General features: G+C 33.8%; 3 protein-coding genes across 5 annotated transcripts in view; 2 read left to right on the top strand and 1 right to left on the bottom strand.

Moving 5' to 3' along the window:
- LOC120776773 overlaps positions 1-8,483 on the bottom strand; it is a 28,640-nt gene extending 20,157 nt beyond the window's left edge. The window contains exons 1-3 of one of the 3 annotated variants that reach the window (XM_040107757.1): positions 7,825-8,483; positions 6,702-6,899; positions 4,369-5,628 (exon numbers count right to left, since the gene is read on the bottom strand). In XM_040107757.1, the coding sequence (XP_039963691.1) occupies positions 4,369-5,473 (1,105 nt within the window). In that variant the 5' untranslated portion in view covers positions 5,474-5,628; positions 6,702-6,899; positions 7,825-8,483. The remainder of the gene's footprint in view (positions 1-4,368; positions 5,629-6,701; positions 6,900-7,824) is intronic. The other 2 variants (XM_040107749.1, XM_040107767.1) reach the window with 2 other exon arrangements.
- LOC120776758 (neprilysin-4) lies at positions 1,343-3,539 on the top strand. The gene has a single exon (XM_040107723.1). The coding sequence runs from the start codon at positions 1,368-1,370 to the stop codon at positions 3,474-3,476; it is 2,109 nt and encodes a 702-aa protein (XP_039963657.1). The 5' UTR covers positions 1,343-1,367; the 3' UTR covers positions 3,477-3,539.
- Positions 8,484-9,193: 710 nt separating the features above from the next.
- On the top strand, positions 9,194-12,246 carry LOC120776788. Its single transcript, XM_040107777.1, has 3 exons — positions 9,194-10,016; positions 11,969-12,087; positions 12,159-12,246. The coding sequence occupies exons 1-3, from the start codon at positions 9,873-9,875 to the stop codon at positions 12,244-12,246; spliced, it is 351 nt and encodes a 116-aa protein (XP_039963711.1). The 5' UTR covers positions 9,194-9,872.
- The last annotated feature ends 221 nt before the right edge of the window (positions 12,247-12,467 follow it).

Raw genomic sequence — 12,467 nt, 5'->3', positions numbered from 1 at the left:
TTATAGCTTTGGTGCAACGATTTTCTCTTGTTATTAACTGAAAGCAGACCGATCTACTGGCTCTAATTATATCACATACATATGTATGTTGTGGCCGATCATCTTTCTACCTCTCCACACGTTTACATATGTTTCGCATTCACATATAAGAGATTATTCTCCAAATACACATTCATAACCATTTTAGTTCAAATCGATATGGTAAACAAACGTTTTAAAGTAATCAAAATTTATTTCAATCATATGTATTTATGTAGTGTGTGTATTGTAAACTATTGCTCATTTGTCGTCGGTATATATTTAATTTATTACTTAATGATTTTAAGTAAAGTTGAAAACATATCAGCACTTTTTCAGATAAAACAATAACACAATACAAATATTGATTTTGGGAGAAGCCCAGTCAAACGATGTCCCTTTTTTAGTCTCAACATCAGTTTCGTGAAGTATGCTCAGATCGTACCCATGCATGAACATACTACATATATGTATGTACAATATGTATACATATGTACATAGGTTGCCCTTCATATTTCGGAATTTGACTATTAGATATTTGTACATTATCGAGCTTACTCTTGACAATCTAGGGTCATTTTTTTCTTCACTTTTTTAATCTATAAGTTTTAGGCGCGTTTTTCTCAAAACTACTTTTTCAAAGTCCGTGTTCACTGTCATTTCAAAACTACTTGAACGTTTCATTTCAATTTTTAAATGGAAAAAAATTATCACAGAACGATGCGGGAGGATTTGATTATAATTTGACTAATTTTTCTTGGTTTTTTATTTTCGGATAATTTCCAGCCCAGTTATGGCGAATACCGCAAAGTGTCTTTTTCTCAAGACGTTCTGGGAGAAGCTCTGTTACCGACTTATGCTTCAATATTTCTGCATGAAAAAATGCTCAAAGCCCTTTAAACGGAGGTTATAGTGTGCAGTGGAATCGCTCGCAGAATTATAAGTAATTCTTATATCAAAAACCACTATAATTCTTAGTAGTGGTCAATGTAAAAGTATTTGCGTTCGAAATAAAGATATCACCCAATGCTTCGTGTTCCACATATACATATGTATGTAATGTATATTATTCATTATTAGTAATTCATAATTACGATTTTGCGAGCCGTTTATATTTGTATGAGTACATATGTATGTATGTATGTTCTTAAATGAGTCGTAGAATGCCAAGCCGATAACCCCAGAGTCATACTCTAGTCATGTCATAAAATCTAAGTATGTATGAATGCTCGTGTATGTATGCACCCATACCCCAGATGAAGACACGAAAACTGGGATGACTGTGGCGATCGCAACAAAACAGTTGCAATTTGTTTTTCGACTGTATAACAACGCGTCTGCTCTCCGAAATGAAATGTCTAATAAAGTATTCGTTGCAAATAATTTGTGTGATTTTGGCATGCGCACACACCTTAGCTACACCGTTAATATCGAATCGAGATAAAAAAATTCCCTCGAATCCATCGAAATCGGAAATCGATATAATGCGCACAGCAAAGACCAATTCAATAGTAAACAATATGGATACGAAAATTGATCCATGTGATGACTTCTACAAATTTGCGTGTGGAAATTGGACCCGCCTCTACCCCGCTACTACATTGGATCACTTGACAACTGGTCTGTTTGAAGAGTTGAGCCATTTACTCGATCGGAAAGTGGAGAAGCTTTTAACAAATGATCCAAATTTCAATTACACCGACATCGACAATAAAGTAAAGGACTTCTTTGAGTCCTGTGTGAATTTAGTTCAGAAGAAAGAAAACCTCAAACAAGACTTAATCCGCACTATCGCCCAGTTTGGTGAAATGCCTGCGCTCAGCGGAGCTAATTGGAATGCGGATAAATTCGATTGGGTGGAGACAGTCGCAAAAATTGCTCACAAATATGGCAAAGATATCATCATAGGCATGGATATAATGGCTGATTTTAAAGACAATAGTGTCAATAGAATTTACATTGGTCAAGCAGAACTGCCTTTAGAAAGTCGTGTTATGTATTTGGATAATTCAACAGCTGTGTATAGAGATAGTTACAAAAGTAAAATTCGCAAAGAGCTTGAGAAATTTTTGGGAATAGATACACATTTGGCTACAACTACTGCAAATGAAATTGTGGACTTTGAGGTGAATTTAGCACAAGGTTTAATTGATGATACACTCGGTCCGAGTCTAGATGAGTTATCCAAACTCACAACCATTGATAACTTGCAAGCCAAATACGGCACAGTAATAGACATTAAGAAGCTGATGAATATAACATTGGGAGAAATCGTTAAAGACAAAGTATATGAGTATGCTGAGTCATATCAGGAGAACTTGTTGAAAATTATTCCCTTGACACCAAAAGCAACACTAGCTAATTATATTTTCTATACATTCCTCAACGATTACATGCTGGATATCGATAAGTCGCCAAAGAGGCAGAAGAAAACCTGCATTGAAAAGACCAAGGCATATTTTGCTAAGAATGTTGATAATATGGTCTATCGTAGATATAGTACTGGTAAAACTGAACGAGATGTCGAGTATATGTGGAATAAGCTAAAAGAAACATTCAAAAACAAGTTACTTTCAGATGACTTAACCTGGATATCAGAACCGACCCGTCAATATGCACTTGAAAAACTCGATGCGCTTCGAATGGAAATTAATTCATACTCAGATCATGATTTTACCGAAGAATTCGGATCATTGGTTACTAATAAACACGATTATCTAGCAAATGTTTTTGCTTTATTAGAGTTAGATACTAAAAGATCTATCGCAAAATTGCATGAAAAGCCAAGACCCATAGAAGCTGGCGAAATACTATCCTACACGCCGGCTAATATCCTAATTGAAAATGTCATTAAAGTACCGGTGTCGATTCTGCAGCCCTATATTATGTGGGGTGACTACTATCCAACAGCAGTGAAATTCGGTACTTTAGGCGCGCTGGTGGGGCATGAACTTATACATGCGTTCGACGACACCGGACGTCGCTTCGACAAGGACGGCAATAGTCGCGACTGGTGGGACGAGAGATCCACAGAGATTTTTGTTGATCGCACCGAGTGCTTCAGCAATCAATATAGTAAGTACGAGTATGGTGGACGCGCACTACCGAAGAGCGTATCGCAATCAGAAAATATTGCAGACAATGGTGGTATGCGGTTGGCATACGATTCGTATCTGCGTTGGTATGAAGATGCAGATCGTGCTGGGGATAACGTTGACATGGAAACCCTACCCAAATTCCCCTACAACTATAAACAATTGTTCTTCATTAGCTTCGCACAAATTTGGTGCAATGATGTCCATCCTCAAGTCAAGCATCTCCAAACATCAACCGACCAGCATGTGCCAGGCGAGTTTAGAGTAATTGGACCTCTCTCGAACTACGGAAAATTCGCGGAGGAATTTAACTGCACAGAAGGCAGAAAAATGAACCCCCTCAATAAGTGCGAAATATATTAAACAAAAAAATATTGCTAGGCTTTTCTAGCTATGTATGTATATACATATATGTATATAGTACCTACATATGTGTGTGTCTCACTATCAGTCATTTAACAAAAATCCATACACATACATATGTAAACATCTGTATGTATTTATATATTGTAATTTCGCTTTAAAAATAACATTAGAAGTTTAACACACAAATTTGTTTCCATGAAAAATATAATCACAAATTTAAAATGATATACAGAAATATGCGTTATACTTATAATATATGTATTAGGCATTGACTAAGGCATGTGAGTTTTTGGCTTCAGTTTAAAGCGATTCAGTTAATTTTCCTGTGGAACAAAATATAGCGTATAAAAGTAATCTATTCGGAGTGATGAAGTCGCAAGTTATATCCTATAATATTACAAAGAAACGTGTGTCCAAAAAAAGAAGAAAGAAGAAGAACGAGCGACTATATTAACAGAAAGAATAATAATTTGGCGAAATGCTTGGCTAAAGTACGTCCATTTGGTGTTATCATACAAATTAAGGGCCTAACATACATATGTATGTATATTAGGATTGCTGGTCAGAGCGCTGATCAGAATTTCCCTTTAACTCCTTTACGTAACTTTGTTGCAAACTTTAAGCCTTTAGAAGGGGAATTGTGTTACAAAGAGAGCAAAAACTAGGGGAACTATTTTAGACAACGAAGTGACTTTAGTCGGTTCCGATTTTGCACCTAGTGTATATTCAAGTGCTATACCACACATTTAGTATAAAAAACTAAACTAAAAAGAAATAGGTTTTTAGAATATTTGTGTTGTTTGTTTACATGGTGACGCAATAAATTCAACAAAGCTCTTGCTCAAGTTTATTTAGCATTGTGTGTAATATCAGTATGAATTTCACTTACCATGAGTGAGTATATTAACGGTTTCATTGTGCCAGGAGAACAAGCTCCACAGACATCCACGGAATGTTGTCAGGGGTCGGTAGCCGTTCAGCACATATGGATTGAACTGCAAATATTTTGGCATATCCTGCCATTTCTGTAGCTGCTTAGTGGAATTGAATGCGGGTGATTTCGTTGTTGCGAGCGACTTTAGATTTAATGAACTTTTCGATGACTGCACGATCGATGTGCTTTCCAAATTCATACTAGGTGCTAACGAGTTTGTTGATGATGACAGTGATGGTGGCGATGACGGTGGCGACCGCGGTGTCAATGGTGTTGTTGGTGTGTATAATCCTAAATGTTCCTCGTTTGCAGTGTGTGGTGGAAGCCCTCTAATAGGGAGTACATCTCGGTGTTCGGCACGTTCTTTGCCATTTAAAGCTAATATATCTCCTGATGTCGAGAACGTAGAACCAGCGTCAATATTAAAGCCATCGACATAGCTTTCCACAACCAGTGTTTGTCGTCGAGCCATTTCTTGCTTAATACTAATTGGTGTTGCGATCACAGACGATATAGTCGAATTAGAACTTGAATTACTGCTGGAACTTGAGCTAGAAATATTGGATTGCCCAGACCCCAACTTAAATTCTGTATTCGGCGTGGTATTCGACGTAGAATTTGTTGATATGACGACAGAGTTTTTCTCTATTCTCTTTGACGGCGATGCTTGTGGTGAAGGAGACGGCGTAACAGACATACGCTCTGTGTTGCTACCAAGATATTCAACCATATCAATGGGATGTGAAGCAAAACTTCCAACCATGTTAGTTGCTACAGTAGTTCCTACAGTAGCCGGACAACCGTAGTTCATTACCGAGGTCCCGATGCTATGGCCGACACCGACGCCAACTTGCAAACGGTGGCGCAGCACACTCGTTTGCTCCAACATTGCCACTGGGGTTAGCAAAACGGCTGGCGTGAAGCTTCCCGGTGACGTTACATCATGTGATAAAAGTTCGTCGCAACTGCCGGCACTCGTTATATCGCTTTGCATGATTGTGGTGGTCGTGACACCGTTGTTGTTGCTTTTGGTACCATTGCAATCAGCAGCAGATTGCATGGCTCATCAATAGTTGAAACTTCAAAGATTAAGCGAATTCAATAAAACCGTAATTGACTCAGCATTTTAAGGCTTCTAAGTAATAAGTGCTAGGAATTTTGTACATAAGTTTTTATCGTCAACATTCACGTGTCGGGTAATTAACTCTAATTAAGCTGCAAAAAAAGAAAAATACACATTTATGAGTGTTACCTCTGCAACTTATATTGAATTGATTACACACATACATACATACATACATAATAACTATATCCTCAGCGAAAGCAAAATAATGCAACAACACTTTTTTTAAAACACTTTGAAGTCAGTGGGGCTCGCATATTAGGGCTAGGGGAAGATCGTAACTCAAGTTTTCAAGGGAATTTCAGAAAAATAACTCACACATAGGCCGTTATATGCAGTATGATTCCAATCAGAAGCTCGAAAATATTTACTTTTATTAGGTCTATAGAGGCTAGGCAAAGTTTAAACTGATTTTACACATTTTTGACATAAATACATATCGTTATCGGCAAAAGTTTTCCAGTGAGTTTAAATTTTCTTCTGTAAAGTATATGGGGGCTATGAGAACCAATGACCCGATTGTACCCATTTTTAGCATCAGGGAAATAAGTGTAATAAGTTTCATTGCTGTTAGTGATTGTCCGTTATTTTCGGTAAAAACTCAACTCACTCACAAATCCGGTATATAGGATTTCGACAAGCTATAGTCCGATTTAGAGACGTTAAATGTCTATCTTAAGGTCACTATTTCTCTTTCGATTATTTCATTGCTGTTTGATTTGTATACTGTAATATGAAGAAAGCAGACGAAATTTAAAATTTTGTTATATGGAAAGTATAACCACGGCATTCCGATCATATTTTCACACAGTAAGATAACCATATAATGATTATTTCCCTTGAAGGTGATGAAGTGGACGGTACCACGCACATTTGCCAATTTTTATATCGACTCCTATGAAGCCTTTCCCTATCATCTTTTTTACGAAATTTAATGCTTCTGATGATTGTAGAGGATACAGGCAACCGTTAGATGAACAAAAGTATTAAACGCTGCAGCAATATCTTGGAGAGTATAATAATTGAAACTGATTGAAACAAAATTTGGATTTTAGTTATAACTTATCAGATATAATAGCAGAAGCTTTTTTTGTACATTTATATGTATGTATGTATGTGTGATATGATGTAATGATATGTAATCAATAAAAACTGAAATTCGTACTTTTTGATTACATGTTGTTTCGCATCTTGTAGTTATTCTTACACTTTAAATTTGTCGCCAAAAATAAAATATATTGCATTTTTTAACTCACTAATCAATACACTCCCGTTCAAGCTTTGCATGCTTTTTATATTCAACTATAAAATTCATATTTTTACTGCCTTTAGTTCACTGTTTATTGTGGCAAATTCATTTACGCTAGAAATATATGTATATGTAAATATATTCAATAAATCATTTAGAAAAGATGAAACCCCATCGGTAATATCAACACATTTTTATCACCAATATTGAAAGACACAAGATTAAATAATAATAATATTTACATAAGGATTTATTTGTTTATCTATATTTTTGCTTTGCTCTATTCTTAGACCTGCGAGGCGAATTAGTCGTTGCACAATCATAAACACTACGGCCGTAAACATATGTACATGTGTAAAAAACATCTACACTTGCTGCATTATTAGTACCGCGGCATTTCATTTCACTTTTCAAATATTATTCTACCAATATCCATATACATATGTATGTATATACATATAAATATATGTATGTGTGTATTTATGTACAAATTACATATGTATCATTGATTTATTTATATTGCAGGTAAAAAGAGTAACATATTGCAAATAAAACACTGTTATAGTTATAAAGTAATATTTAATTTCTATTTACCAAACAGCTAAATCAATTTTTTGACATTTTAAGTCGTTTCCTCATTGGGTGTATATATGTATGTGCATATGTATATATGTAGCATGAGTAGACGATAAAAGTGATTCAGAATGCAAACATAATACATGTATGAAAGTATGTAAGGTACACATATTTATACATATGTACATATATACCTATCGATCATAAAAATTGATGCGAACGCTTTGAATATTCCAAAACACTAATTTTGCATGTACGGTTTGGAAGTGTGATTATCTCCGAAAGTACGTACATACATATATTGGTATATTGAAAAAATTATTTTATTAAAATGTTCTTTTATTAAAAAGGTTAATTTGAAGAATGTCATTACTGTTAACATAAACCAGACCATAATCGAGATGTTCATATATCATATTCCAAACATAATAGCATGCACAAAAACCTATAGTTTAATAATTACCTTGTACTCGGGTACCTCATAATCTGGCTTTATTCCATTTCAATATAAGACCATTTACAAAAGTTATAATTTTGATTCATTATTGGTTTGGGATTTGTAATTGATTTTTTCTTTACGTTTAAGTACAATCACGTGATTTTTACGCACACTGTATGCACTTGGATATTTATATTATTATGTGTTTAAATGCTCACTGATAATTATATTCACATTCTGTACGTATAGTAAAGACGTTAATTTCACAGCTTTATCATACAATTATTTGAACATTAAATATTATTTCAATTACTATCACTTTATTTAATTAAATTGCAAAAATACAAGCCAAACTGCAATTTTAGGAGGAATTCGCTGCAAACGATTTTACCTTTTTCATCTTCTACCATCTACTACTTCGAAAAAAAAAATTGAGCATAAATTTCTAAACATGCGCATTAAATAGCCACTACGAGGCTTTGTTTTGAAATTTTATTTTGACCTTTTTTTTAATTTAAGTTTTTTTCATTAAACTTTTGTTTTATTATTTATTTCTATTTTATTAATTAATTGCTATTTATTCTTTTTATATGTTTCCGTTATATTTTTATACAGAGTACAGAATCACTTCCGGTTAAACTGCTCGACACCTATCCAACTATCCAATTTTAGGGGAAACTTTAGTATACCATCCCACGATTTCAGGGTTAAAAGTGGTATGGTTGGATAGGGCTGATGCTCCAGATTAAGAAAATATATAATTATAGCCGCCGCAAACTTATAGTTTTCGAGATATATGCATTTAAAGTTGAAAATTTCGCTAATTTAATTTTGCAATTTCTCGAATTATGGTTAGTTTTTCTTTCATATTATGCACTTTTAATACACTTACACTTCACTACAATATTTCTACATATTTATTTTTTATTAATATTTTATATATTTGCTTAAAATAAGCATTTTATATTTTACATAAATATTATTACACGCACAATAACAATAAGTGTTCCGTGTTGTCAAATAATAAGTATTGCCATATCAACACATTTATCAAAGTAATAAAAAATAGGTTTATACCCCAAATACATAAATCATTATCCCTTTTCTTACTATAACTTTGCGGCGGCTATAATTACATATCTTCTTAATCTGGAGCATCGGCCATCCAACCATACCACTTTTAACCCTGAAATCGTGGGATGGTATACTAAAGCCGACCCACACTGGGACTAAATACGCTAATTTTGAAACCACTGTCTGTTAAATGCATCTGCATTTATATGGTAGCGTTATGAAGTTACAATAACTTTAATCGTAGCAAACTTCACCATGTAAACACAAAAAAGTCTAAAGAATTGTGAAAATCCTTTACCTTTGCTTGCCGAAAATTAAAGAAAATATATACATACATATGTTTGTATATTCTATTAAAACTGTTTTGTTATTCCTCAGTACATTTAATTATCCTGTCAAGAAATCGTGCACCTGCAATTTTATTTTTTCGTTTGCTTTGTATGCATTTTCTTCGCAGATAGGAGAAAGAGACAAACAAGTTGTAATTATGCATAATTTTTAAACGTTGGTTACAAAAACAGTTGTAATGTAATTGGTTTAGAATAAAAAATGCATGCTCTTAATCCAATTATTCAAAACAGGTACTTAAATATAATAATTACTTGGAAGCAATATAAAAACAATTTTATTTTATATGTTAAAAGTGGTTGAAAAGCATAACTGCAAAATACTTTTCATGGTGAATTTGTAACCGTAGCGTCATTATGTGTTCAATCATATTCACCGTGCTTGCGTGAGTGAAAAAACTGCAATCTTTGAACGTGATTGACGTTTGCATTTAGACGCGAACAAGTAGATAAAGTGCAAAGAGACAAAAATTAGCATTGACAAAAAAAAGAAAATAAATAAAAAAAAAACGGAAAGGAGTAAAGGACTGAAAACGTCTAAAACTTGAATAAAGTAATTGGGATTATAATAAAGCATTCTCGCTATACCATTTTGCGAAATTACGGCGACTGGCGTTGCAGTTTAAGGAAAAATTGCACAACATTAGGTCGATGTTTATGCGTATACAGGAGCCGGCCATTAAAACTTGGAAGCGCATTACAAATCTGGTGAATACGCTTTGGAATAGATTATATCTACCTGCTTCGCCGTTTTTAGCGCTCACATATCCATCTTCGCAGATAATAGCATCTGAGGTGAGTATTATATCTTTCCTCATGTTAATTAAAAGTGTTCGGATTAAGGTATTGAAGTGAGCGAAACATGATTCCTCTTGAATAGTTTATAATTACATTGTAGTATATTTTTTGAAATGTGTATCTGCTAACAAATGCTGGGTTTCTCATTGCTTTAGTTAACGAAAAGCGCGCAAAGTTTATTAACAAAATTATTCACCACGAAAATTTTGCTCGGTAAACGAAGGTATTTTCGAAATGATTTTGCTTATGTCTGCAAAGCCATATTAAATATTTTAAGAATAACATAGGTATTGAATTAGGAACACTATTTGGAAACATTAAATTTTCCTAATGAATGTTTTAAATTGCGTGTCTTGTTTTTACGGTGGTGAATGTGGTGAATATTTAGCAATAGTGCCCTCTGCTGTTATAATCATTATTGTCGAATGTCACATTGTTCACATTTGACAGCCATTAGAAATGTCAATCTGAGTCTCAATGCATAGTGTGTTTGGATTTATTAGTATTGGGAATACGTGAGATTTTAATATTAAACTAAAGTTTGATTTCGTGGTTGGATAACTTTACTAGTCGTGAAGTTTGTGTTTCTTTATATTATTTATTATATATGCTTGCATAAAATACCATAATCTTGCACGATTTGCACAAAAATTTTTTGCATATTTTCACTGGTATTGTCGGCGCGGATACAAACATACGCTAGTTATAAAAAAAATCAATCTCGAGTGCTGCTTGCTAAAACAAGTTTTGAGATTTTTTTTTGCTTAGATAGAAAATTGTGAAAAATTAGGTAGGAGAACCAATCAAAAGAAACTGAAAGCGAAGAGGTAATTTCAATACGAGGAGGTGGAGTAATTTTGAAATTATTATGAATATTAGAGAATGCTGCCACAAAAAAGTCTTGGGCAAATAATAAAGTTCTAAAAGTAGAATATAGGTTGTACAATTTGTGCAAAATTTAAGAAATGAAGTGTTTTTATTAGCGTTCTCTAGAAGATATATTGTTGGATCATTTGGAAACGTAGTTTATTTGTTGTTCTGCCTTCTCAAATGTGAATAAGAATTGGTTTAATGCATAATAAAAGTATGCACTCTTATACATACACTTTTTTCCTTATCATCAATTTTCATTGTTTCCTCTTCACATTAGTAGTGTTTTGTAGAAATTTAACAATTCAGAAATTTCGAATTATTAAAGCAAAAATTTTCTTTTTGTTAACTTGATGTTTAGAAATACTACTTTTTCCAAAATTCACCTAGGAAATTGATACAGACCAACCTTAAGCCAATAATTATTTGGAAGCTATTTATTTTAGTGCATTTTTAACTATATGTTCAACAGAATATGATAAGTTTGCTTCGAAGTTAGCAACCAAGAAGTTTATACAAATATAAATTTTATAGAGTTTTAGACGTTTAATTCTGGGTTTCTATTTTCGAAGCAAACCTCCAAGAATCTCTAAAGTTTATATAGAAATCGTCAGCGTGACGAGTTAGTCGATTTGGGAATATTTGTCTGTCTCTCCGTCCGTCTGTCTGTAAACACGCAACATCTCTGATCTGGCAGTGATATCTCCCTTTGGTCCGACCCCGTCGAAACAGCACGTTTCTTGGGCCTACCGTTAGATGACATCGACGACAACACAAATGACATTTACCATCCCAACGGGGATTAGATTTCCGTTAAAACAACAACAACAACCAATATAGCATATGTTTGTTTTTATTCGAAAACCCAAGCCCAAGGTAACTCTCCAATCACTGAGCACATTCCATGTTGTGGGTTCCATATAAGCTGATCATTCAAAATCATATAATGATCATTATAAAATATATAATTTTCTTATTAAATAAGCTTAATCGCTGAAACCGTCTTCTCTTGAGTTGTTTTTTTTTTTTTATTATTTATCTGTGTTTCGGAATTTTGAATGTATTCAAATATATTGTAGATGCCTAGGACACGTAGACGTCATCATTCCAACGATCGTTCTTCGGGTGGTCATAGAGATAAGCGCAGAAGAGTGGACTCTGAAGAGGCGTCGCCTCTGCCAAATGACGCCTCCTCACCGTAAGCAATTCTTGATTTATAAATATATAGTTGCTTTAATTTTTAAATATTTTATAATATTATTTTTATAGGCCACGTGCCAGATATACACGTTCGGATGCCAAAAAACGTCACCATGAGTCGGACGTTAGTTCACGTGTCTCAAAGGACTCATCGTAAGTTTTTGTTTCAATAAATCATAACTATACATTTGTAGTCATATACGCTAGGTAGAAATTGGTTGACCCACGATATATTTAGTTTTTACCATATTTCTAAATAATATAAACTTTTAAGAATAACCTTCAAAAAGAGTGCTTTCTAATGATTTTTATAGTCTCGCAAATTGTTAGAGCAGAATATAGCATTTTCATGCAGCGTTTGTTTGTAACGCCGAAAAG

The sequence above is a fragment of the Bactrocera tryoni genome, chromosome 1 (genome assembly GCF_016617805.1).
Source record: "Bactrocera tryoni isolate S06 chromosome 1, CSIRO_BtryS06_freeze2, whole genome shotgun sequence".
NCBI classification, from domain to species: domain Eukaryota; kingdom Metazoa; phylum Arthropoda; class Insecta; order Diptera; family Tephritidae; genus Bactrocera; species Bactrocera tryoni.
This window is presented reverse-complemented; position numbering and strand designations above follow the sequence as displayed.